The following is a 26,032-nucleotide window of genomic DNA, read 5'->3' as shown; positions in this document are numbered from 1 at the left end:
CGAATTAAATTACGAGAATCGTTGGGCAATGAGTCAAAAAAGTTCTTAAGCAACATTGCTGTTGGACGTCATGCTTGTTCCATGCGATTAGTTTACCGCGGCCCTCCCACTGTCTGTACCTCATAGTGTCAATCCGGCTGTTATCCTCCCAAAAAAAATGTTGTTATCCTAGTGGTCAGCGCTGCTGTCGTCTGATCTACATACAGCGCTGTCCACAAGTCAACTAGCCACCAGCCAAGCACACCGCGACCCACCATGCAACTGGCTATTCCCCCCGCTATTACACTTCCTGCCCTGCGCATCCAGTCGTTCTACCCAGCGACATCATCCAAGTCGGCGCCACCCGTCGTCGCCATGGTTGCGTCACCGTGCTCGATCCTTCAATGCAACCACTTTGCGAAGATCCAAGGCCATTGCCTGGCCCACTATCGATCGATTCTTGTCCAACATCCGAACTCCCCGACCTTTGACACTACTCGCCCCAACATCAGCAGTAGCTATGACGACGCCATCACTAGCCCGTCGCGAACGTCCAACGACGCGAAGAAGTTGAAACTCAAAAACCGCAACCGCAAATGCCGCACTGATTCGTGTGTGTCGTACGCCCGCAGTGGGGGATACTGCACACGCCACGGCGGCGGGCGAAAGTGCAAAGTGGACGGATGTGGCACCGCGTCACAGACCGGCGGCTTCTGCAGACTCCACGGCGGCGGCTCGCGCTGTCGCATCGCCCACTGCGACCAGTTTGCTCGCATTCGCGGCCTGTGCCTGCACCACAACCGCGTCACCCCCGACGACAACAAATCGACAACATCGTCGCACGACGACCAAAACCACGTGTAAACGCTAGCTTTGGTGTTGTAGTTGTATTAATGAACGTTATTTATCACATCCCTCCCACCTATTTGTTGGTTCTATGACCAATACGTACATACCGTCGTCGTCCACAACGACAGGATTGTTGATTGAGATATGTTACACTATCGTTAACATGGCCACAACCACAGACAGGCATTGACCGGCTTTGTGACCACTTCAGTAGTATACACAGCATAACGTTGCCTTTCGTCGTACATACACAGGGGGGCCCCTGCTGGTTTGAATACATTTGTCGGGGGATACCCTTCGTACATCTTGCTGCTACAGTACATATTCGTCCAAGGGGTACTTCTGAAGTCCCATTTCTTCGACATTGATCCTAGTAGTGTACTACTTATAGATGCGCTCACTTTTCGTTGGCAAACATCAGACTGGGAATCCTTGCCCTCCAAAGACGTTCGTCGTGCTTGGAATACCATGGATCAACTGAAGACTTGTCGTTTCAGTGAAACCGCTTGTTGACGCATTGATGTGCCCTGACCACAGTGGGTGTCGCCATGACACAGTTGGATGACTAGTAGAGGATTCGGTTGAGGCTACATACAGTTAACACACGAATAAGTGTGAACATGGATAGGTTTGTCCGCAGATCTGTATTATCCTCTTACGCGCTACGATACGCCCCATCGAGTGTATGCCTCTGCCAGGTTTCAGACTTGTACTAGAAACCTGCCACGCCCTGCAAATCCTATGACTCACGTCGACACTTTTTAACGATTTACAAATTTTCGACGTGAAATTACTGGGGTGATCGCATACACAAACACACGGTGTGGATCAACCCATTTCGCATACACGTGGACTGCGATTTGTACTTCAAAGCCAGCTTGTTGACGTTACGGTACTGTACTAGAGTACAATGGCCATGTAAGGTGAATTTATGTAATTCCTGGCCACCAAAGGCCAATCACAATCATCCATGGACTATGATTGGACAAAATTACGTACTTTTGTATCAAATACTTGTAACATTTAATATTGAGCTTGACCGACATGGAATACAGTTTTTATATAAGTTACACTTCTAAATTTAATTACTTGAACACTTTATAAACATCATTATTAGAAGGTTCTGATCATTTCGTCACCCAAATCAGGCATACATTGTTCAAGTGAGTTACTGGCCGGGAATTAAATTCACCTAGGAAAATTTCAATTTTAGAAATTCGACGAGCCAATTGGCCATGCGATACAAATGATGGGACCTGCATATAATTATAAAGCTCATCACGATCTTCATAATGCATATTTTCGTAGCCTCATCGGATGAATGGGTGACGAGTTATGGACCTCAGAAAGTAGGCCAAGCTGGCCGGGAATTACACGAATCACCTTAAGAATAGGAATGTCCATCGATGCGTGTTGGAGCCTCACATCATACCTTGATCCTAACTCTATCCATACATAAAGCCCAACAACAGATTGCACGCGAGCATCGCAACCTCACGGCTGAACAAGGCGGGAGTAAAATACTGTGTAGTACTTCACTACTAGTACTACTGTAACGTTATACTATTCATAGTACTAGTAGTAAGTAGTATTTATGGATTTGCTCCGTGCGCCGGTCAAAATAGCTAGTACTACTAAGTCCTACGAAACCACCAATACTATTACTATTACTTCATTGTCGCATCTCCACAAGGACGCCATAAAACGAGCTGGCACTCTCATGGAAAACGTGTCCTGCCCTGTGTCGGTTCTCTTTGCTGCCCACCGCTTCCTCCAACAGTAGTGTATGAGGATTTAAACCAATGAAATGTACTCATTTTCGCATCAGCCAATCAGAATGAAATGGTGGAATTAATATGATAAAAGTTGATTTTCAAAAGAGGGAATTAATATGAAACAGAGGAAGTAATACGTAGTAATACTAACGTAACTAGTTACGTTAGTAATAGTATTGACTGTGAATACTGGTACTATTAATATTAATAGTAGTGTCGGCACAAATACACTAACTATTGTAGGGGTTTGTCTGGATCGAATACAAATCGTACTTCGAAGTATTATAAATATAAAATAACACTATATTCAATTCGAGAAAGCAAAACTACGGGCTTATATACAGAGAGGCGTTCGTGATTTAGCACCAATCAGATTCAAAAATACTTTACATGCGTTGAACCCTTGGAGAAAAGACACATTTGAAGCCAGTATTGAATAAAACTACGCGTTTAACTTCATAACTATATCTTGATTGAGAAATATAGTTCAGAAGTGACTAGGGTTAAATTAATCAATTCTAATTGGACAAAAAGGTCAATTTGAATTGATTAATTTAACCCTAATCATTTTCGAACTACATTTCTCACTTGGTATACCGGTATATTTGAAGCCGATTTACATGTCAAGTGTCGTGGTTAACAACTGCATTGAAAATGGATGAAAACTGATGTATTTCGAGCCACTTATGTCATGCCTGATCCAGACAGACCCCTTCAATAATGGTTATGGCAATCATACAGTACGTCAATCGAGAGTTTTAGGCCCAGAAACATGCAACACAAAGCAAGTCTAGTTATGGTGGGTATATCCATGTGGATCGATTGGCCGTGTTCCGAGCTAAAGTTCCTTGGTGGCGTCGTCAGCGACCGCAGGGACGACTGAGGCCGTCACGTGCTCGAGGTAGACCTGCGTGGCCGGATCCAACGGCAATGAGTGGGCCCACTGTAGCAGCCGGTGCAGCTCGTGGACGTCGGTCTTGTCCTGCTGGTGTCGCCGGCAGTGTTCCACCAGCAGTTTGAGCGTCTTGCCAAAAGGAACGACACCCGTCATGTTGTGCCAGTCGACAACGAACGACACGATGTCGCCCACGGACGCCGAGTCGGGTGCCTTGGCCTTGTAAAACTGCAGCGGATGGAATTCGGGCGTGGGAACGTCCACGTTCCACTCCGGGAGGCGTCGGCGCATGTGGTTGTACTTGACGTCAGCCATGAGTTGCTTCCGCGTCGACGGCGTTGCGTTGTTGAGAAGGTTGAGCTGAAATAGCACCAGACGATGCATTGTTAGCGGCGTGGGGGTCACCCCTTGGTTGTGCATACGTTGAAGCAGCTACACGTGATTTTGTAGTTAGTCTAGGACCGCTGCCCCGTACAATCAATTCCACTGATCGAGTCGGTCATTTCACACAGATGTATTTTGGCCAAAAACCAAAAGAATGTATCGTTTTGCCCAAACAAAACACACGGGCAAAACACCAAACACATGGGCAAAACACCACAACACATGGGCAAAACACCAACACACACTATATCACCAAGGAGGTAGGTGCACACAACGACGCTACCTACCTGCAACGGTTGGTCGAATCGTGTGCGGTCGTTGGACACCACGGCCATGATCAAGTCATCGTACTCGTCCACCCGACGCGGCTCGTTGGGAAATAGCGTTTCCTTTAGGTCGAGCACCATCGTGGCTTCGCTCACTCGGAAGAGCACAACGAGGGTGCGGAATGCATAATGCAACCCTTCCAGCACCTACACACCGGCTCTTTCAACAACAACCAAGCCCAACGCGGTTGCTCGTTATTACGTGGTCGTCGGCACTTGAGCATGTAGCCAGGACATCCACAAGCTGAAACACTCGATACACGAGCTCATCTTGGAACGGACCGCTCACGGGCACCCGTCGATCCAACCGACTCGCGGCCACAAAATACTGTTTCAGCTTGGCCACGTGCAACGGCACGAGCAACGAACTAGTACTACTACTAGTAGTAGTACTAGTACTACCGCGACGACGACTGGCCACATACGCGTCTTCAATGTCTTGCATGAGGCCATCCGCGGCGACCATGGCTTCGTGCGCGACGACCGCATGCGACTGCGTCGTTCGAGCTCCCGCCATTCGTTTGGAAATGAACCTAAAACAATCATGAGCCCATCCATGCATCCCCCCTTCCGTGCCAAGAATACCCATCTCTCACGCATAATACATATGACTACTTTGATACAGGTTCAATACCGAAGGAACACGGACGCCTTGTACATGTCGAACGTTGCCGCATCCTTCGCCACATCACTCTCGTTCTTGTCGGCATCCTTCTCGATCTTTTGCATGAGGTTGTTCAAGGGCACCCCCACAGATCGTTCAAGACGGCGCAACGCTTTGAGCCGTGGACTCGACAGCACAGACGACGTCTACAACCCCCAAGAGTCATGTCCTCCATCAGTTGGTTGTTGATCCAGGATTATAGACGAGACCAAGCCTACCTCGCGCACCACGGCCAACGTCGACTCGGGCACGTGAATCAAGCCATGGACCAACGCCGAAAACGCTTCGATGGCGGCTTCAAAGACTTGCAACGGCACGTCGGCGCTCCGTCCGGCGTATTCTTCTTGCAGCGTGTCCAATCGATCTAGCACAACGTCACCCAAGCCGCACATGGCGGGGGCACGCACGGACGCGACCGCGAGTTTGTCCATTCGTTCGGCTGAGATCGTTCGTTCGAGTAGTTTGATGTCCAGCGGAGGCAACGCCTCCACCATAGCTGCGTACAGGTCTTGGTAATTGGCCAAGGCAAACACCGACGTTGTGGACTCCATGTACCGCGAATGGATCGTTCGGATGATGGCGTCGTACGCGTGATAATGGAGGCTCTGAATGTCGGTGGGAAGCAGCGGCGGTTGGCGGCAGGCGTCCCCGAGAAGGCTCGCGGCGGCGCGACTCGCCTTGACCTTGCGTAGCACTTGAACGAGCGCACTTCCTTTAGCCTGAGCAAGCATCGAAATGTGGATTTGGATGCTCACTGGAATCTGTTGGCTTTGCATGTGACGAAGAAGCGCCTCCATGCTTTCGTAAGGCATGTTGGCACGACTCAGTGCTTGAAAGGCCACCGTGTACGCGTCCGCCACGGCGGTCGGCAACGCATCCTGTTCGACATTGGTCAACACACGCTGCAGCTGCGTCCAGATGCGATCTTGTTTCTTCTTCTGTGACAACGTTTCATACCCACCGACAGAGGGCGACCGACCCTGCGCTTGGATTTCAGACGCGACGACCCCGCGGCCGCGAGGCACGGCCATGAGCTGTCGAAGCTCCTCGACGGATGCCACAGATTCTCCATCTGCCGGACTCAAGATGCTCGATATTTCGTCGCGGTACCATGGCTTCGTGGAAGACGCCCGCAGAGACTGGCGATTCAAAGCAAACTGGGCAACCAGCGACCGAGCCATCGCTCGCGGTCGTGTCTGCATGATGCTGAGGTTGCGCACTTTACACCACTGGGTGGAATGCAAGGGTTTGATTGGCTAAATTTCATAGCAAATGGCTGACGAATGGCAAGGCGTAATCAGTGATTTAATAACCAATCGGATTGTAATAAGTTTTCTGTGCTGATTATTCGTAGAGTTGCAAATTTTCAACCAATTATCTGGGTACATTTGATTTTTCCAATTCAACTATCCAACCAATTACTGCTCATCGATAAAATGATTTTTGCCATTCAAAGTTCAAAAGTACGGTACATTTCGGTGGTATTTTGGTGGGCCATGTTGTTGCCTTTCAAACATCCTCCAATCAAACAATTGCATTCTCAACAACTACAAGTGATTGGTCGCATGAGTCACCATCAGGATTCAAGACCAGGCAAGTGACACAGGACATGGACAAGTGGCCATAGTACCTTGCCATCGCCACGAACTTATGTGGTAGTGCTACGTCTCTGTGACGCGTATCGGATAATGCCGTACATGGCAAAGCATGACCATGCATGGAAGTTACCGGTCGTTGTTCAGGCGTTTGCGACAACAAACCTGACTCATGACGAGAAATTCATGAATCTCATGCTGACGACGTCGGCCCAATGATATCATGTGCACTTTCAATCTTAGTCAATACAAACGATAAGATAGTTTCAAATGTTATGTTAAAAGGATTTGATACGACAAGAAATAGTTGCAATTAGCTCTGAGGTCGATATATGAGGTTTTTGTATGCAAATATCGAGAGTCACGTACACAGTACTTTCGATTGGATAAAAGCTGAGAGGGGCTAGAAGTGGGTGTGTGAGATGACGAAGGGCATAGCAACTACCAACATTTCACAACTCACTGTCAGTACGAACTTCTAGCGCGTGTGGTTGCGATGAAACGCTCGTTCACCGCAGTTGTGACGCTGGCGCTTCTTGCGTCCTTCTGCGCATGGTCAACGCTGGCATTGAATGTCAAGCTGTCTGGGGTCAACTACAACCCACGCAAAGGCGCAGACTGGGAGCCTTGGGAGCTCAAGTGCAAGTCGGCCGAGGAAGTGGAACTGGACATGCGGGCCATTTCACTCATCACGGACAACATCCGGCTATACAGCATGAACGACTGCAACCAAGTGGAGCTCGTGATGCCGTTGGCCAAAGCGGCCGGGCTCAAAGTGTGGCTGGGTATGTGGGTCGACCAGCACAACACAACGTTCTTTGCCGAACGGGATACCCTGAAGGCCCTGATTAAAAAAGGCGTGATTGACTCGTCCGTGACGGGGCTCCACGTGGGCAGCGAAGCGATCTATCGCAACGACGTAACAGTGTGGCAAGCCATCGACTACTTTTGGGAAATCAAAAACATCATCGTTAACGCCAACTTGTTGATCCCTGTGACGATTGCTGACGTCGGTGACGTCTACGCTGGCCACCCCGAGTTGTTTCACGTGGTACGAGTTCAATGTGTGGTCGTCGTCTATTCGTACTCTATCATCACGCACACCATGTGTGGGGACCATGTTTGTAGGTGGACGTGGTGTCGGCCAACTCGTTTCCTTTTTGGGAAAATAGATCTATCGACGAGTGCATCACGTACTTTTACAGGCGCATGGGCAATGTTATCGGCATGGCTCGTGTGTTCAACAAGCAGATCATCATCGGCGAGACGGGGTGGGCCACTGCCGGCTGGGCTTATCGCGCCGGCGTTGCTAGCCCCGAGAATGCCGCCGTACGTTTTAGAATCCGCATACCATACTATATTTGTTGTTTACTTTGATTACACCATTTGGCTCACTTGGTGGAATTTGTATGTAGCTGTGGCTGAATGACTTTCATGTGTTCGCGCAAGAATTTGGCTGGCCGTACTATTACTACGTGGCGTTTGATACAACCTGGCGACACAACGCCAACACCAACATCACCGAACCCGAAGTTGAGAGCTACTTTGGCTTGTTTGATGACAACCGCAACCTGAAACCGGCGTACGCAAACTTGAACATCAAAAAGCGCAAGCAGTATGGGTACCCCCCCATCCCAACGCGACCCGACGTGCCCACGCCGACGGAATCGACGTGGGATGTCGTGCAAAATGTGTTTGCCGCCGTTTTTACCGCCGTTGAAGGGTTGTGGTAAACAATGACATGTTAGCAACGACCAAGCAAAGCGACGATTTATAGACGAAGATCAATGCAAAATTATGTACTTGAAGTAATGTGTGTTGTTTTTGTAGCATACTCGTACTTGAGTACGTACTGTTGGACTGAAGTACTAACTACTACTACTACGTACAGTAGTAATAACGTTGGTACTACATTAGCAATGGAAACGTTCTCTCTGGAAAGGCGAAAAGTAGAGGACGATTTAGTGTGGGAGTGACAACATGACAAGTGGGTGCCGTACAGTAACGTTACTGTACATTGTTGTCGCTTTCGTCGACGGCGCACGAGTAAACCTGCGCTTTACTGATACTCCGTTACTACAGTGAGGAACGATGTGTCGTTCAATGCATTAACCCACTCGGATGGGACGGGTTACTTGCGCATGATAAATATTCTCATCGGCAGATTTACATAGTTTAACCGAGATATTTCTTATGTACAATAACGCTAACGTTATACTAGTAATAAGTTTAGTGTTGTGGAGTCGGTGAAAAGTTCCAGACCCCGTCGTTTTGAATCTTGCCGCCGAATCGAATCACGAATTGACGCTATTGGCTAATCCATTTTATGAGTGGATATGATTGGCTCTTACAGAAAGAACAAAGATATTCAACCAATCAGAAGGTCCAGAGTGATTGAATTCGAATACTACATACTATTAATACTGTAATAATAGTAGCGCGTACTATTCCATACTAGTAGTACTATTAAACAGTACTATTAATAGTAACGAATATGCATGAAGTACCGGATAGCGGATCTTATACGTAGTATAGTAAATTCACTGTCAACCAACACATTTTCGTCCGCCATTGCAATTCCAACTGCTCGGAGTACTAACGTTACACTGTAGCTGTAAGCTTACCGCATGTACTGCAGTTGGCTGGCTACCTTGGCTACTGTATTGGTACTCGAGTAATTCGATTTCAAAATGGACTGAGGCTGCCAATTGACTGATGAATCGACGAAGCAAAATCGACGCAGTAACCCAAAGTAGCCAATGAAATTTTCGAAAAAGTACCTTTCGACCAATCAAATTGCAGAGGTATCCAGTGGCATTATTGCCAAGCTTCTCCATTTCACAATGAGTTCCACATTGTATCTGACAGGATTACAGGGAGTATATTTAGTTCAAGTAAAACGTCGTCCCGACGATTTCAGGTATATTTGACGTATTTCGTCGAATCTACCGAAAATACAAAATTTAGCTTGAAAGCACAATACCATTTCTGTATAAATCGTCGGAGTTACTACTATTAATAGTACTAGTACTACTGTACGTACAGTCCTGTCGGATGCTTTTTCTCCACTGTAGAAGCCATACAACACAAGGTAACAAAACTGCATGAATGAATGGTTGACAGTAGTGAGGAACGACCGAATTTAACAGTACTACTAGTAGTAATGTTAAGTGCAGAATAAACACACGCCAAGAAGAATGCGGTACAGTGTCGTGCGAGGCCATACGTTACACAGTAACAGCATTGCCAGTCTCTTCCAAATCACATCGTCACTTTCAAGCCAGGTCGCACATTGAGATTCACCATGGCCCAAGTCATCACCATCACCACAGTCGTTGTCGTCGCCGCGATGGCCACGTTGACATCATCGTTGAATGTGAAACTGTCGGGCATCAACTACAACCCTCGCAAAGGGGCAGACTGGGAGCCACTCAAGTTGAAATGCAAGTCGGCGTCGGAAGTCGCCACCGACATGAAAATACTCGCGACGGTCACGTCCAACATTCGCTTGTACAGCATGGTCGATTGCAATCAAATGGAGTTGGTCGTGCCTGCGGCCAAGGCGGCCGGGCTGACGGTGTGGGCTGGCATTTGGGTGGACAAGAACGCAGCCACGTACGCGGCCGAGCGCGATGCGTTCGCCGCGTTGATCAAGAAAGGTGTCATTGATGCCACCGTCATCGGGCTGCATGTGGGCAGCGAGGCGATCTACCGAAAGGAGGTGACCGCCGACGAAGCCATCAAAAACTTCAAAGAGGTCAAGGCGCTGGTCACGGCTGCGGGACTCAAGTTCCCCGTTACGATTGCAGACATTGGCGACGTTTACGTGGCCAACCCGCAGTTGTTTGCTGCGGTACAGAGTTGCTTGAACTAACCAACCAAGTCCTGAATCAACTCGGTTGTAGGTGGACATTGTGTCGGCGAACGCATTTCCATTCTGGGAAGCCAAGCCGATTGAAGGTTGCATCGAGTACTTTTACTCGCGCATGGAACCGCTGATCAAGTTGGCGACAGACAATGGCAAGAAGATCATGATTGGCGAAACGGGCTGGGCCACGCAAGGCAAAGCCGACGGCGCTAGCGTTGCCTCCCCTGAGAATGCCGTGGTAAGGAATCCGTCGATTCTGGAGTTAGTAGTACCTTACAGTTGGTGGTATTTGCGTGATGACTTTTCACTCGTGCCTATTGATTGTTGGGCGATGACGGTCCATTCCCATGGATGCTTGTACTGTGTATACGTATACTAGTAAATGTGGTTGAGTTTGATTTGTGGTCGTTCGTTGCGCTTTCACGTTGGCACAACAGGGTGTCGATAAACGTACTGTAGTATGTTTGGCATAGATTCTACTCTATATTTTCAATTCCTACTGGCACACTTGCAACGTTCCGTGACCTTTTTTGTATATTTCTACGTATGTGCAACTTGTTTCGAAGGTTGCGTCGTGCAGTACACTGTACATATGTAACGTTAGCTGTATGTAAACCACAAAGGCCATATATATCGTTAAGGTTGTGGATAAACCTGTAGACGTGGTTCAATGACTTCCATGTGCTCGCAACGGACCTCAAGTGGAGCTATTACTATTACACGTCGTTTGACACGACCTGGCGCCACAACCCCGCGGTCAATACGTCGGACCCCGAAGTGGAAAACTACTTTGGCATTTTCGACGTCAAGGGTGTGCTCAAGCCTGCGTTTGCCGCTTTAAAGGTGGCCAAGCGTGTCAACATCGACGTCTCCCCCACAACAACGACCCCTGCCGCCTCCGAAAAGAACGGCAAGCCCGTCGCGACCACTGCGTCGCCTAGCGCCATAATCTCGACTGGGGGTGCCACCTCCAAACCCAACACGAACACAGCTACGGCTACATCTGCTGCTCCGCTGGTGACGACTGCGATCATGTCCGCCGTCGTGATGGTGCTCACGATTGCGGCGTCGATGTGATCATACGAAAAACAATACAGTGTTGCGTAACGTTATAGGACTGGAACTCCATCGCAAGTCAGTAATTGCTGTACTCGGTACCTCTACTGTTAGCACTACCGAAAAATAGACTTGATGATAATATGGTTTCGTCCACGTATATTTTGTCGAAAACTGAAATGGAACGATGGTTGGTTGAATTGTACTTCAGAAGTATAATTCAACCAACCATCGTTCCATTTCAGTTTTCGACAAAATATTTCGCCCAACAGGTGATCAGTTTCGCCTAATAAACGATATAGGACACATGTAATGCGATGCTTGCCACTTTTCCGCATGTTCGAGAAAAATTCCCTGATTAGATTTCTCCCGAAATACTGTTTCAATGGATGACTGCCAAATATCTCGCAAGTGCCTCTCGCAAACAAATTTGCGAGTCCGGATAACGTGTATTTAATGAGGGAATTATCCCATCCGGATACACCTTTTCGTGTAACCAGTAAGAGGGCAGATAGTCCGAGCATACAAAGTTCCATATAAACACTCAAATTGCAGTGTTTTCTGAGAAAACAACAGTGGAACTGTTTTACAGTTAATGAGGAATTCTAGCGTGTTCGACTCATGACGACAATCCTGAGAAGTGACGAGTTGTGATTGCAACCTGGCTTGCAGCCACCGATGCATGTTTCTACAGTTTTGTCTAATGTGACATATTACCTACCGGTATACTGTTTGCCTAAACTCGAAATCGTCACGGACCACTTCGTTGTTTCAGACAGCAGGTCCGCCGCGCATTGCGCATTGGGCTCCTCTGACATGTGCACCAGTGACATTCTTGAGAGGAGCCCAATGCACGGCGGATGGTGCACACAAGCGACGACAGTAAAGGAATACAGACATACCAGAGGCACTTGCAAGGACAGTAGGGTTCGACAGGTACTTACCACGTGTTGTACAAGACGTCGACGCTCGGATGAGTTGGCGCAGTGCTGGCTGCTCCATTCTGAATGAAGTGTTTATGGAATCTATTTCGATTTCAAGTAAATCGCAGGTGGTGGATACTTGTCTAAATCATAGATACTTGACGCATTGTGCTTTCGAGCTAACAGTAAACTTGGTATTTTCGGTAGATTCGAAGAACGACGTCAAATCCACCTGATATCGTCGAGACGTCATTTTACTTGAACTAACAGCAGGTCAACTCAACAGCCACACAAACGACTAACAAGCCGCTCCATTAAATGTACTCACTGTGACTCCGATACAAAGGTTTTTTTCGAAAATTTCATTGGATGACTGCCAAATATCTCGCAAACAAAGTTTCTTCCGGTTGAATCTGAGATATTTTTGAAATAGAACCACGCTCGCATTTTGTGAAGGCGAAAAAATCGTCTTCGCAAACATTGCATTTGCGAGCGAACCTCTCGCATCGACACTGTAAAATTTGATATGATCGAAATACATTTTCAAAGGCTTTGGCATCGTGCACAAATTTTCTCGCAATCTCACCGGGTAACGAAGGCAGGTCGAGCCAAGTCGTGGAGTGCCTCGATTGCCACCCATCGACGTCGGTTAAAAAAATACACGTTATCCGGACTCGCAAATTTGTTTGCGAGAGGCACTTGCGAGATATTTGGCAGTCATCCATTGGCTACTTTGTTCCGTCCATTACTGCGTCGATTTATCGAAATACAGTAGATGGAACATCATTTGAAATATATTGAACAACATGTAAAATATACCGGTTGTGGGGTGACATATACCGGGCATTAGTCGAAATAGAATTTAACGAAGTTATTAGGCCGAAATATATTGGATGCTTGGCGAACAAAACGCGCATGGCGTGAATGTGCGTCGGACGAAATATACCGGAAATAACCTGAACTTAAACGAAAAATGGTGTAGTAAGCATGACGTTGAAAGGATGCATGTTTCACGAGTAACGTTATACACAAAAGGCTGAATTATTATCGCAATGTTATTCAGCCAATCAAACAATTCAATCGTAAACACCAAAACCTTGCCGGTATCCCATTTGCAACAGCGACATTACTTTTGTCGCAACTCAATGAACTTTGGACCTACCCCTCCACCAGACGGAGGCGGGCGACGAGTTCAACCATTTTCCAATCTCAACCCAACCAAGATGAAGGCAGCAACCATCGTCGTGGCATCGTTGGCCGCGGCGGCCCATGCATTGGACGTCCAGCTTTCGGGTATCAACTACAACCCTCGCAAAGGCGCGGACTGGAAACCATTCGAAGAGCGGTGCAAGTCGGACGATGAGGTCAGCGCAGACCTGAAGACGTTGTCGGCGATCACGTCCAATATCCGCCTGTACAGCATGACCGATTGCAATCAAATGGAAATCGTGATTCCTGCTGCCAAAAAAGCGGGGTTGACGATTTGGGCAGGCATGTGGATCGGCAAGGACGGGGCTAACTTCGAGAACGAAAAGGCCAAACTTGCCAGTTTGATCGACAAGAAACTCATCGACAATTCGGTCGTCGGACTTCACGTGGGCAGCGAGGCCGTGTACCGCAAAGACTTGACCACCAAGCAGGTACCACCACTGGTGACGTCATGTGTGGTTGCCTAACTGGCACGAGTAGGCCATTGCGTACTTGGAAGAAGTCAAGGCGCTGGTCGTGAAAGCTGGCCTGACGTTCCCCGTGACGATTGCGGACATTGGCGACACGTACATATGGAACCCTGATCTGGCGGCGGCGGTGGACATCATTGCCATCAACCAGTTCCCGTTCTGGGAGGGACGAGCCGTGGACGGTGCGATTGAGTTCATGGCAGAACGCCTCGCTCCGTTGGTCAAGTTGGCCAAGGAAAACAACAAGGAGATCGTTATCGGCGAAACTGGGTGGGCCACGGCGGGCAAGGCCAAAGCAGCGGGCGAAGCCAGCCCTGAAAACGCCGCGGTACGTTCAACAGCGCTACAAGTTGTGTGTCTCGTTCAGTGTATTCGTTGATTGTGCATTTCTTGAGGGCATCGTCCAATTACATGTTCTATATATATATATATATACATATGTGTATGTGCGTTGAGCTGTATGGTCGTACAGTTTTTGATTGTGATTTCCTAGTACAGTATAGCTAGGATCAATACAATCATCGATATCAGCTACGAATTATAATATGTGCACTTTGCCTTTGGATCGACATCAGTTCGTGTGTTATTTGTTCATGGGTTGACCATTTGTGTTGGCGTTGCACCGATGTTGAAGGAACGTTGGGTACATGTATGACGCGGCAAATAAATCCCCGTGTTTGTGTAGGCCTGGCTAAACGACTTTCACATTTACGCGACCGAGCAAAAATGGCCGTATTACTACTTTACGTCGTTTGATACACCGTGGAAGCACAACGCAGACGACCCAGAGTCGGAAGCCGAGGTAGAAAATCACTTTGGCTTATTCGACGCCGTCACGCGCCAACTCAAGCCCGCCTACGCCAACTTGAAAGTGCAAAAACGATCAGTGATCACCAACGACGCGGACACCTCCAAGCCCACGACCACGCCCTTGAACGCCACACCCGAACCTGTTGTCGACGGCACGACGGACGCGACGCCTGCCCCCGCCGCCACCGACAAGGCTGGCACGCCGGTCACCACATCGGCGCCCTCGTCTGGTTCCGACGGAAGCACCAGCACCACGGCAGCCCCCGATGCGACAACTTCGACCTCTGAGCCTAAAACTGCAGATGACAACTCCACGACTTCTGTGCCTGCAGCCCCAGCTGGCAACTCCACGACCTCTGTGCCCACAACCAACGCGGCGGGAACGATGTCCATGTCTACCGTCGTGGGTCTCACGATCATGGCTACTTTCGTGGCGACAACATTTGGCATGTAGTTTCGTTCGTGAAACATCGTAGTAGTTGGATGATGCCAGTCCAAAGTAACATTCATTGCAGCTTGAACAAAAACAACGTATACGTATAGTACTAAAGTAGTAAGTACTACGTAATAGTATATTTTGCGTTGAGTTGCCAATGTGGGAACAAGGCGGTGTGCAAACCTTGAGTTGCCCCGAACAGCAACATAAGAATAGTGTAGGGCTACAGTAAGTAATCTCTGAATTCCCTTTCGCATTACTATAGAGTATTGTCGGGAATTCATATGTAGGCGCGGAAACCAACCACCCTGTCGCAGCAGCATCGAGAAAACATTTCGCACGAAGTTCACGTGTCACTTTTCAAAATGGTTTTATATTTTGTACGCCGATGTGTCGTTAACCATGAGCCTTGCGAATGGCAATGGCAATCGCACACGATAAAATGATCGCCGCGCCCACAAAGCTCCACACGCTGATCTGTTCGTGCAGGAGGGTCACGTCCCATACAAACACAAACACAATGTCCAAGTAGCGCATCACGGACGCAATGCCGACGTTTTCCAGCTGAAACCCCTTGGTCATGCACAATTGGCCCAAAAAGCCAAACACACCCGTGCTCACGCACAGCCACCACACGTTCAACGGCAATTCCAGTGTCAAGCCCTAGCCATATTTATATATATATATATATATATATATATCCGTCAATGTATATATTGGCGTGAAGGGGCAATAGTTGGGCAGACGAACCCCTTCAAATGCAAAGATCCACGCCACTGACAACACCGAACACGCCAGCATGAAGTAGTGAATCACGACAATGAAGTTGAGCGACTTGATGTGTCGAATGGCGACGTACGCCGACGCCTGGCACGCCGCCGACGCCAGCCCCCCGAGAACGGCAAACTTCGACCCCTGCACGACTTTTTTATTCGCCATGTAGTCCACAGCTTCGTCTCCAAAGAGGAACACCGGGCGAGCCACAAACACCACACCACTGAAGCAAAAAATCGCTAGCGCAAAATCCACGGGTTTGATGTGCTCGCCAAGGACAATTGAGCCCTAGAGTAGCCATCCCACGTAAGCGAAAAAGAGGTGCGTTTGGGTTTTCATTACCAGCAAGAAGGCCATGACCGGGCTGGTGAAAACGATACAACTGGCGTCGGCCAACACCATTTGCGACATGGTCCAAAATGTCAGCGACATGGAACAGAAGCCGACGACGCAACGAAACGCTAGTGGTGGCATGAATTCGCTCGGTACGTGCAAATTGGTTCGCGTGGCTAGCACCAAGATCTGCACATGCCGTTAGATGTTGAACTGCTGGGAAACATCAACGGCGTACGAGGTTGAAAATCCAAGCGACGATCGCACGCCAAAACAACGTCTCCATCGATGACATGTACGAAGACTCATATCTATACACCATTGCATGAGTATGTATGTATGTACAAGCGAAGGCTAGGAGCTTACTTGATAGCCGCAGACATGAGGCTAAACGTAAAGGCTGACATGGCCACCAACCCCAAACCAAGGAGACGGTGCCTTTGCGGAGGCAGGACGTCTGATGCACTCGCAACATTAACGGAGCCATCCTCAGCGTGCTTGGTAACTAGCGGCAATGATTCGTGTGTCATGGAGCGTCGACTTGCTGGAATTCTAAGAGAGTTGGTGGCTTGCCGTCGTGTCAGCAAACTGTCCATGACGTTCACCTTGACCTTTATTGGTGGGCTCAAATGTTCATCCACCAATCAGAATTCGAAGAGAATCACGCAAGGTGTCAACGTTGAAATATGTCACCATTTACGGTTAGATATTTGTTTTCACGTAATTTCGCGTCAAACTCTTGGAGATATAGATTCTGAATAAGTCACCATCAATGTATTTCGACTTGTTTGGTGGGCACCATTCCGGCGATGATGATTAAACACTTGATCTCTACTGTTTTACAGTAAGTACAACGTTGGAACAACCACTAAATTTTATTTTCTAGTTCTTTCGAGTTGCGCCAGCCACAAATTTGAAAAAATTCACGGATGGCATTGATGTAGCAGTACAGCAAAGTGAGCGATACACGATGGCCACGACGCTCACGAGAACTGTACTGTAGAGTGCACATGCTCACCAAGGTATTCCCGAGCATTACAGTAACGTTAGACAGATTTCGAACACAACATTTGGGGTGACTTTTGAGATCTGTACGAATCTCCAACTCAAAAGCTATAAATCGATTGTGTAGGCATGGGTGAAATAGGACTGTAGATTCAGTGCTTGAATCTCCATATTTTTAATAATGGTATTGATTTGACATGTCAGATTGGAATAATTCGGAGATTACAGTATATTTCAAAACGAGTTAGGTTAATTAAGTCGTAATTATGCCTCAAATATAGTACATACATTTTATATATTTTCCGAAACCAATAATTTAATGAGCAAATATTTAATCGTGGACCTCAATACCAATAATTGTCGATTAGTTTTTGTACGCACCTCGATGAAACAAATCATCCTTACGAAGGGACGCTCAGTGCCCATATCACATCTCCAATAACGGCAACGCTAAATTATTGTTTTGCTCCGTTCATCCAAACACGACCAAAAAAGTCCTCCGGATACCCAACCGGAGGTATTTTGACAACACAATCTACCAGATTTGCTACGTGTCACAAGTTTTAGACAGTAACAGTTCTGAGTCGACATTTACGATTTCGCAGTTTACATTACTTATGAATTATTGTGGTAGGACAGAAATATGTATATTGAAATTATACATAACGTTATTGACATTCAAGCATATCGCTATTAGTTAATCGACACAGGCCTGCCTGTACAAGGAGGCTCGGTGTCGAGGGTTGAAGGGTGCTGACAATCGTGGTTTGTTTGACCACTTATGGGTTGGATTGGTGGTGGTTGGCTGGGAGCATCGTGTGGGTAGTCGTGGACCGCTGAGCGCACTTGAGGCACGCTTGGATAGCCACCATCATGCCGTTGATGTTGAGTTGCCACCACAGGTTGCACCCCGTACACAGTACCTACACACACCGCACCAGGCACGATACAAAGATCATTTGCACTGCAATGTCATCCGCTAAGTTCATTTTTCTGTCTCACTCCACCACCAGAACGCATCAACAACGTCAACTTACTTGGCCGCATTTGCAGCAAAACGACTTTTTGCGAAAGAGACGGAACGGTTTGGTGCACAAAAAGCAATATCGAAACGAGTCCAACGACGCCCCAGGGGCCATGGGCACTTTGGTGAGAAATTGTCCTTGGCGCAACCGGTTCTCCCGCAGGCACCGGTCGATCGTGATGAGGTTCCGGCACCGCTTCTTGTTGGCCATGTCCTCGATCCATATCGGAACCACAGCACCGTAGTCGACGTGGCTGATGTAGCTGAGCTCGACGTAGCCGCGACGGGTGGACTCTAAAAAGAGGTGACCGGAGCCGTACTGGTGCGCACGAACCATGCCAGGGAAGGGAGGGCACCCTTCGACTTCGACGGAAATGAGGCTGCGACACCACCCCCGCCTCGATTTGTCTTGAAAAGGCGACCGACACTACCGTACGTACACAAGAATCAGTCGTCACCAGAACTTGTCACACATCACGAATGAGCTGGCTACGTAATCTAGCCGGCTAGCTCGAGACTGGCTAACTCAACCCTATGCTAGTTCAAAGATAGCTAGCTCAGAACTGTGTAGCCCAAGACTGGCTACAGTTAGCCCGTCATCAAAACACATCCAGACCATGAAGGACACTGGACACATAAATAAGTGTCCACACACGTACAAACTTGTACATACCTCAAGCATGACCGAGTCTCGATCGGCTACAAACGGGGGACTCTTCATGGCGGCGTAAATGATGCCGACATTGTTGATCGTGCTGGTTTCGTGCGGCGGGTTGAAGTCGTAGAGCGTGGCCACGTCCAGCAAGTCCTTGCCCACTCGGCGCTTGCAATCCTTGATGAGCTCGGTCGTGTGGGTCTGGAATACGTCGACGACTTCGTCCAGCGTGCCCACGACCGTCGACCGTGAAATGTACATGGACAGTCCGCGCAACCGGTCGGTGGCTTTGTAGATCTTGAGCTCCGTTTCGTCGGACAAGAGGACCCACGCCACGGACCCCCCTCGCAACACAGCCGTGGAAACCTACCAGACAGTTGACATTGTATTTCTATAGCCATGATATGATTCAATGGACATACCAAGCTTGTGACGTTATCTTTGGCCTGGGCCTTGAACTTGTTGGTCTCGCCAACAGACAGCGTTGGACACTGGAAGTAGTCGATCGGAAGTGGGAACTTCATGGGCAATTTCAAAGTGATCTGTTCGTTGTGCTGTATGTTTGTGGGCGGGCTGGTGTCGGACGAGAGGCTCCACGCATTGAGGGGTACTTTGTTGAGATTGAACGTGGGACCATACAAGATGAACAGTACTGTACAAGATGAACAGTATGTACTGTAGTTGCGGAGCGTCACACCAACGATTTGTTCCGAGCTACGGTGGCGACATTGAAGTGCAATATCAAGGAGAGCTACCGTTACGTCGTTCAAATGGAAAGGGAATAGTCACCTGCGAGAACGAATGTCGTTGGCAGATCGTCCTCGTCGATAGTTCCAGCTGAGGGAGGACACATCAAGGATTCTACTACACACGCAATTGTGTTGATACTGCCTTTGGACTGAAGTGGAGAAGTCCGCAGACGAGGGATACGATACCAGGTACAACTATCGAAAGTTACATGTGTATGTATTCGACTTACAGTAATGTTGTAATATTGTTGGAAGCTTTTGGGGGCTGCTCCAACGACGAAAGGTCGTCAACATCACCTTGATAGTGGCACGCATTCGGTCCAAAGTTATTCTTCACCTAATAAGTGTACTTTGTGGAGAGCACATGTACCATGACAAGTGAAGCCAGAAAATACCAAGTCGAGAAGACATTACAGAGACGACGACCCTAGTTACGATCGCGTTTGCCGCCCTTTTTTCCAGTGCTCACAAGGTCAGTTGATTCTTTCTGACGTTATTCAATTGAAGGGAGCAAGTACACTCAAATGTTACTTCGAAGTATAAGAGACGTGGGCGGCTTGCAATACAGTGAAGTTGAGAAATACTCGCACCAGATGTTTTTGGCTTATATATGAGTTTGTATACAGATCGAATCTGACACTAGACCTTTATTTTTTTGTTGGTGACATGATTGAAGCAATGACGTCATATTTTGGTTGCTCTGGTTGGCGCAACGAAGTATAAAATAGGCAGTAAATTATCTCACAATCACTAAATTTAGTATTACTAATCATTTCTAGGAGTACTAACAGTGTAAAACAAGTTGTGGTGCGTCCCAACAAATGTCCCGACAAGCCCCGACAAGCCCCGACAAATGTCCCGACAAGTCATTAAAAATACAATAGTACAAACGGATGAGTTTCAAATGTATTACAATTCAAATATGCGAGGGAGGGCCTTTTCAAACGAGCTTCTGACCGTCGAGGCACTGATTGATTCCCAAGCGGCGATGGTTCGTTCAACCATTTTCAGGCGCTTTTCCGACGCCGTCACCACCGGCGTTTCCAACAACCATTTGGAGCGCAGTTTCGCTTTCAATGGTCCCATCACACCAACATCCAATGGTTAACAATGACTGGTTGCATTCGGTGGCAGCGGCTCCAAGAAGCAAAACAACTCTTCATCCACTGTTTTGTACGACATCGCAGATACGTGCGATGCTAAGTTGTCGACAAGAATCACAGACGGACCAATCAGCTCGAACTTCAACAGCTCTTGTAGGTAGAACACCCACACGCTTTCATCCATCCAAGCCTTCTCTTGAACAGCATAGACGTGGCCTTCTGGAAACGTTGGTAGCTCGTCAATTTCGATGGATCCACCAGGAGTTCCGCGCAGGATGAAAAGTATTGGAAGTTTCGTCCCTAAAACAGACCATCAGATGAGCAAAATGATCAGTCTTACATACCGCAGCACAAATCGGCATGACTGCATATCATAAAACACAGCCGTCTCATCTACATTCACAATATCTCGTAGGGGTTGCGCGTCATGTTTGACCCAAAACGACGCCGCAAAGGTCGATCGGACTTGTTCCAGCTCCAACAGCTTGAGCTTCGAGAAGCATGGTATCCGTTGGCTGAATCCGTGTCGATGTGCAAATTGTTGTCACAGTCCAAGCAGGGCATGGTAAGCGTGAATGTCCGATGTCTTGGTTGACATGTACCCTTCAAGCCATTTATGCTGGTGTTTCTTGATCCATGTAACCAAGTGAGTGGTGGTGAGAAAGTGGCTTTCATGCCTCACCGCTTGCATGAACGCCAGGAGTTCCGAACCAAACAGGATCGACGATGGTCGACCTTGCCCACCAAGCGTCGGACGCTTCTTGTTTCGGATTGTGTTGAGGTACAGATCCCGCTTTTTCCACCATGTCTGCCAGGTGGACCTGGGGATCCCTTCGGAGTAGCAGAAGTCAGTTGGATTCATACCACTGGATCCGAATGCAATGAAGAGCTGGAGTCTTGCCTCGATTGTGTACCGCCTGTGGACTCGCTGTGGGAGGATCGTCGTGCGCATTTGAAATTTTAAATGCGGGTGTTTCAACAAGCAACCAATTAGAGGGCATTTTAATGTTTATAATATTTTCTTCCAATCAAGTATTGGTGTGTGTTTTTGCATATAAGTTTAGCAAGAGTCTGGTCTCCTCAGAAGAATAGTATTTTTCAAACCATATGCTGCGAGTTTTTTCCAACTTCATTGTATCATGAAGCTGAACACAGTCGTTACGCTGAACCAATCAATATGTAGCAGAATCGTTCATAACTTTGATACTTTAGGGTGCGTCTGGTAACATTTCAAAAATATTTTTCCATTTTCTCGGAAAATGGGATTAACCCAAAATGCCGTTTTCAAAATGGAGGTAAAAGGTCCATTTTGTAATATGGCGTTTTGGACCTCTTCAACGAGTAAATCCCACGTGGATTTATTGGATTTGGGTCCAGCAAGACATGTTTCAATTTTGATCAGATTTGTTGAATTCGGCCCCAAAATGGCGTTTTGGGCCTGAATATTGCAATATTTCCGGTTACCAGACGCACCCTTATTTATTCTGCTTCCATAGATGAGCCATTCAAAACGCCATTGATGAGGTACAGCAAGTAACTTACTGTGCGCTCAAAGTTAGCTACTGTAAAGCTTACGCGCCATGCATTGGACTTCTCAATGTTCCTTGGATGCTTGAACTACACCTAACGTTATAACGTGAACGGTCTATTCGATCAAATGCGGATAGATGAAATATCTTAATATGTCAGTATAAACGATTGTCAAGGTATTCATTTATCCGGATAATAACATCCGCAACATTTTCGAACGACGTGCATGATGGAGTGGCTGGTGCGTCATGGCGTCGAGAAGGGCTGTACGTGTGCCTTGCTCTTCTCCATGTGTGTCCTCACGAGCGTCGTTGCCCAGTACTGCGAGTTTCACTTCCTCCGGTTCGCAAAGCAGTCTCCCTACGTTCCCGAGGCCTTCAAGGCACTCACGGCCGACGACCAGCGGTTTGCGTTCTATCAAGTGGTTGTGCTAGCAGCGATTGGCGTGTGGAGCACGACGGTGTTCGTCGTACATGTGGGTGATCTGCCCAGTCGAAGTGTGCTTGGCATAGTCTACTCGTGCTTCACGTGCGGGCTCTTTGGCCTGGCCCACTATTTCAAGCAAAACGGCCTCGTCGAGGGCAGCACCGCCGCGTCGTCGCGCTCCACGTAACCCCCCATCTCCACATTCCGGTCCCCTTAACCATCCCTCCCACGAATCAATAAATTATACCCTTCGTTTTATTCTTCAAGGGTCGGCATTTCGGCATGTCTACTATCTACCACCTCGCCTCGACAGCATTCCATCACACGCTTGCTCGTCTCGCCGTTAGCCCTCTAGTTGATCTCGCAATTGCTTGAAAAATGACAAGTCGCCTTCTACTTCCGCCTACCACACACACACACATACCAGCACCCCATCATATCATCTCCATCTATCTTTCGATCTCATCGTACCAAGGAAGAACGACCAGCAGCACGGCCATGCGACGGATGCAACGGCGGCGCTTGCTTGAGTTCATGCAAGAAGGCACTGACAGTCATGACGTCGTGGCCACTACCTGTCGTCGACGACAGGGACGACGATGACGTGGCAAATGGTAGGCACAGCTGGTCGTCCACAAGTCCGGACGAGCTGTCCATGTCGGTGCCACCACTTGCACGACCTTGGGAGCTCAACCCAAACACAGTCTCCCCCGAGCTCCCGCCGCCTACAAGACCCCACGCCAGTAGGCCTCCATCCAATGAAAGTCTCCTTCTTCGTTGATGGAGCCCGTCCCCCGTGTCTACATGATGACCACACACACAAACGTCATTATCCCCAACCAAGTCCACATGTCCAACCTTTCCACGTGATCAGAGGCGGCGGCGTTGCACTAGTGAGGGGGGGGGACGTCGACGTGAGCTCCCCAGAGTACCCCCGAAACGGAGGGCTTTGCGATACCCCAAACAAGTTGGGGGATTTCACCTGGTGGCTGCTGCCATGTGTCGACGATACGCCGGGGACTGAAAACGGCGGCGAGCTCGGATGTACCCGCCGGCCTCCGCTATCGACGCTGCCTTGGCTATTGTTGCTTCCAACGCTGAATCGAACGTCGTTGGACACCGACGATGACGGCATCAAACACGGGGAAGGCATTGCTTTTGGCATTTGAGGTCGAGGGCTGGGTCGAGGGAGCGGCGCCGAGTTTGGGTGTCGGAGCAGCGGCGAGAAATAGGCCGGAGACGGCTGTTCGAGTGGAGAGTGGAAGTGTCGGGGGCTGGTGTCTGCCGGGCGAGGGTGATGGGCGGCGACAGCGCAGCCGTAGGGAGCCGCCGCGAGGGGGAAAGGCGCCGGTCGGTGGTGGTGCGGCGACGTTGTAGCCGCCGCTGCATGTGGGTGGTGGTGGTGGTGGCTACAGCAACGACATCTTGTGACACATCAAGTTGCTACACCACATCGTGTACCGTTGCGGAAAGTCCGAAGCGACAGCATCCAGCGAGTGTGCATGGGCGTACACTACCGGGCTACGAAGATGATGCGGGGCTGCTGCATGGGACGAAGAAGAAGGGGGCGTGTAAATCGACGGGTGGTGGTTCGAGTGAGCTCGAGCGATGCCACCGTGATGCAGTAGCGGCGACGACGAGGATGCGATCGCAGCGGCGTTGGCGCTATGCGGAATCCGCATGGGCTGCGACGTGATGCGATATTGCGGCGGCGGCGGCAATGTCAAGTCGAGCGACATGGCCCGACGAGATAAAGCAGGTGAATGCCGGGGATGATGATAGCCGGAAGTGAGGGCTCCTTCCGACTCGACCGAGTGTCGGCTGGTTTCGTGGTGGTCGATTCGAGATGATGCAGGTCCGTCTACAGGTCCCAGTTAGAGCCCCATATCCAAAAAACCGATATGTGACACTGCTACCTTGGAGAGTGTTGGGGACGTCGTGCACGATTTGCATGGGCGACGATCGACCGAGGGGGGTCTGCGACACTGCGGGAATGGGCGACATGTGAGATACAGGCGGCGCGGAAGGCTGGAGATGGGGGCTGGAGGTAGGGGTCGTGTGCGCGGACGTTGGCACGTAGTCTTGGATGATCGCGTGCGTCAGCGTAGACGACATTTGAAGCGACGTGCGGGGGTGGTCGTCCTCATCGTCGTCGTTGGCGTCGCCCGAATCATGATGATGGGCGCCATGTTGTTGCAACGACGAAGGGGTCGAAGAAGGTTCGAGCCGAGGCATGCGTTGGATGGTGCTGAGTAGATCGTCGTTGCGCTTGCGGTACAACACGCTCAGTTGGAGCGTGCCAAAGGGCGTATCGATCGGGATGAAACTGTAGCGTTGCTTGGGTTGGTCTGACTCGAACTGCCGTTGCATGGCGTGGTCGGAGGAAGCGACCTCGAATTCCAGGCCCGCGACGGGATGCCCGAGGTCTTCCTGCTGGGCTTTGAGCCGATCGCTGACAGGAAACGCGGGAAGGATCCGCGCCAAGCAATACACGGATCGAAGCAAGATGCCAATGCGACGACACACTTCACGCAGCTGGTTGATCACGTCGAGTGGCGAATGGGATTGCATGCCGTTCGTGTATGAGATTTGCCACCGCTCCAGCAACATGGACCCCATGGCGATGTCCAACACAACGGGTTCGTTCACGTTGTCACGGCATGGACGCATGAGGTCTCGCACATGTGGCAATTCCTGAATGTCGAGATTGAACTAGGGTCACGAGTGCGTGAGGATTAGACTGGTCAACGGAGGAGGACGAGCGCATCGTACCCGTGCCCGCCGCGGTGTAGATGGCTGAAAGTACGCTCGACTAAGCAGCACTACTTCAACCGTCTTGTACAGGAATTCTAGCACGACTTGGTCGGTTTTCTTCTTGCCTGTCGACATCATCGTGTTGGACCCTCCTGCAGAACTGGGAGGTCCATGGCTCGAGAAGTGATCTTGGGAAGACGACGAGCGGCGGTCTGACGAGTAGGCTCCGCCGCCGCTACCACTCGTTGACACGCCGCTCTTATCGAGCTGAATCGATTGCATCATCGTCGTTCCCTCGTCGGATCTTGGAAGAGAAGCAGCAGGTGTTCTTTCAGGCAATATCCGAATTCAAGCTGTAAATAGGATTAACACCTTGGGGTAACAGTTACTTACTGTTAGTTGAACTAAAATAGGTTAGGGTTGTTGGCAGGTTAATTTTC

The 26,032-nt window shown here is 49.0% G+C and overlaps 9 protein-coding genes across 15 annotated transcripts; 5 read left to right on the top strand and 4 right to left on the bottom strand.

The window, feature by feature from the left end:
- The first annotated feature begins 212 nt into the window (after window positions 1–212).
- On the top strand, window positions 213–1,059 carry H257_01659 (hypothetical protein). The gene has a single exon (XM_009824967.1). The coding sequence runs from the start codon at window positions 256–258 to the stop codon at window positions 841–843; it is 588 nt and encodes a 195-aa protein (XP_009823269.1). The 5' UTR covers window positions 213–255; the 3' UTR covers window positions 844–1,059.
- Window positions 1,060–3,258: 2,199 nt separating this feature from the next.
- H257_01658 (hypothetical protein) lies at window positions 3,259–6,140 on the bottom strand. Its single transcript, XM_009824966.1, has 5 exons — window positions 5,091–6,140; window positions 4,843–5,018; window positions 4,411–4,741; window positions 4,170–4,355; window positions 3,259–3,930 (listed from the first exon to the last, which is right to left on the bottom strand). The coding sequence occupies exons 1-5, from the start codon at window positions 6,072–6,074 to the stop codon at window positions 3,442–3,444; spliced, it is 2,166 nt and encodes a 721-aa protein (XP_009823268.1). The 5' UTR covers window positions 6,075–6,140; the 3' UTR covers window positions 3,259–3,441.
- A 764-nt stretch (window positions 6,141–6,904) lies between these two features.
- On the top strand, window positions 6,905–8,294 carry H257_01657. 2 transcript variants are annotated; one of them, XM_009824964.1, is made up of 3 exons: window positions 6,905–7,518; window positions 7,596–7,796; window positions 7,883–8,294. In XM_009824964.1, the coding sequence occupies exons 1-3, from the start codon at window positions 6,964–6,966 to the stop codon at window positions 8,198–8,200; spliced, it is 1,074 nt and encodes a 357-aa protein (XP_009823266.1). In that variant the 5' UTR covers window positions 6,905–6,963; the 3' UTR covers window positions 8,201–8,294. The 2 variants fall into 2 exon arrangements, with proteins under 2 accessions (XP_009823266.1, XP_009823267.1); XM_009824965.1 differs by having other exon boundaries at window positions 7,596–8,294.
- A 1,411-nt stretch (window positions 8,295–9,705) lies between these two features.
- Window positions 9,706–11,553, top strand: H257_01656. 2 transcript variants are annotated; one of them, XM_009824962.1, is made up of 3 exons: window positions 9,706–10,320; window positions 10,373–10,573; window positions 10,996–11,553. In XM_009824962.1, exons 1-3 carry the CDS (start codon window positions 9,772–9,774, stop codon window positions 11,410–11,412), a joined length of 1,167 nt encoding a protein of 388 aa, XP_009823264.1. In that variant the 5' UTR covers window positions 9,706–9,771; the 3' UTR covers window positions 11,413–11,553. The 2 variants fall into 2 exon arrangements, with proteins under 2 accessions (XP_009823264.1, XP_009823265.1); XM_009824963.1 differs by having other exon boundaries at window positions 10,373–11,553.
- A 1,805-nt stretch (window positions 11,554–13,358) lies between these two features.
- Window positions 13,359–15,394, top strand: H257_01655 (hypothetical protein). The gene is made up of 3 exons (XM_009824961.1): window positions 13,359–13,954; window positions 14,004–14,321; window positions 14,679–15,394. The coding sequence occupies exons 1-3, from the start codon at window positions 13,367–13,369 to the stop codon at window positions 15,255–15,257; spliced, it is 1,485 nt and encodes a 494-aa protein (XP_009823263.1). The 5' UTR covers window positions 13,359–13,366; the 3' UTR covers window positions 15,258–15,394.
- Window positions 15,395–15,590: 196 nt separating this feature from the next.
- H257_01654 lies at window positions 15,591–16,925 on the bottom strand. Of its 2 annotated transcripts, XM_009824959.1 has the most exons (5): window positions 16,713–16,925; window positions 16,585–16,657; window positions 16,356–16,535; window positions 15,990–16,301; window positions 15,591–15,902 (listed from the first exon to the last, which is right to left on the bottom strand). In XM_009824959.1, exons 1-5 carry the CDS (start codon window positions 16,874–16,876, stop codon window positions 15,636–15,638), a joined length of 996 nt encoding a protein of 331 aa, XP_009823261.1. In that variant the 5' UTR covers window positions 16,877–16,925; the 3' UTR covers window positions 15,591–15,635. The 2 variants fall into 2 exon arrangements, with proteins under 2 accessions (XP_009823261.1, XP_009823262.1); XM_009824960.1 differs by having other exon boundaries at window positions 16,356–16,657.
- A 1,059-nt stretch (window positions 16,926–17,984) lies between these two features.
- Window positions 17,985–19,755, bottom strand: H257_01653. 2 transcript variants are annotated; one of them, XM_009824957.1, is made up of 4 exons: window positions 19,453–19,755; window positions 19,049–19,396; window positions 18,389–18,802; window positions 17,985–18,274 (listed from the first exon to the last, which is right to left on the bottom strand). In XM_009824957.1, the coding sequence occupies exons 1-4, from the start codon at window positions 19,552–19,554 to the stop codon at window positions 18,131–18,133; spliced, it is 1,008 nt and encodes a 335-aa protein (XP_009823259.1). In that variant the 5' UTR covers window positions 19,555–19,755; the 3' UTR covers window positions 17,985–18,130. The 2 variants fall into 2 exon arrangements, with proteins under 2 accessions (XP_009823259.1, XP_009823260.1); XM_009824958.1 differs by having other exon boundaries at window positions 17,985–18,802.
- Window positions 19,756–22,594: 2,839 nt separating this feature from the next.
- Window positions 22,595–23,701, top strand: H257_01652 (hypothetical protein). Its single transcript, XM_009824956.1, has 2 exons — window positions 22,595–22,678; window positions 22,732–23,701. Exons 1-2 carry the CDS (start codon window positions 22,661–22,663, stop codon window positions 23,023–23,025), a joined length of 312 nt encoding a protein of 103 aa, XP_009823258.1. The 5' UTR covers window positions 22,595–22,660; the 3' UTR covers window positions 23,026–23,701.
- Window positions 22,595–25,929, bottom strand: H257_01651 (hypothetical protein). 3 transcript variants are annotated; one of them, XM_009824953.1, is made up of 6 exons: window positions 25,611–25,929; window positions 24,755–25,550; window positions 24,300–24,699; window positions 23,697–24,247; window positions 23,310–23,638; window positions 22,595–23,241 (listed from the first exon to the last, which is right to left on the bottom strand). In XM_009824953.1, exons 1-6 carry the CDS (start codon window positions 25,875–25,877, stop codon window positions 23,182–23,184), a joined length of 2,403 nt encoding a protein of 800 aa, XP_009823255.1. In that variant the 5' UTR covers window positions 25,878–25,929; the 3' UTR covers window positions 22,595–23,181. The 3 variants fall into 3 exon arrangements, with proteins under 3 accessions (XP_009823255.1, XP_009823256.1, XP_009823257.1); XM_009824954.1 differs by having other exon boundaries at window positions 23,310–24,247; XM_009824955.1 differs by having other exon boundaries at window positions 22,595–23,638.
- Window positions 25,930–26,032: the final 103 nt, after the last annotated feature.

This window comes from Aphanomyces astaci (genome assembly GCF_000520075.1).
Source record: "Aphanomyces astaci strain APO3 unplaced genomic scaffold supercont1.3, whole genome shotgun sequence".
Classification (NCBI taxonomy): domain Eukaryota; phylum Oomycota; class Saprolegniomycetes; order Saprolegniales; family Verrucalvaceae; genus Aphanomyces; species Aphanomyces astaci.
This window is presented reverse-complemented; position numbering and strand designations above follow the sequence as displayed.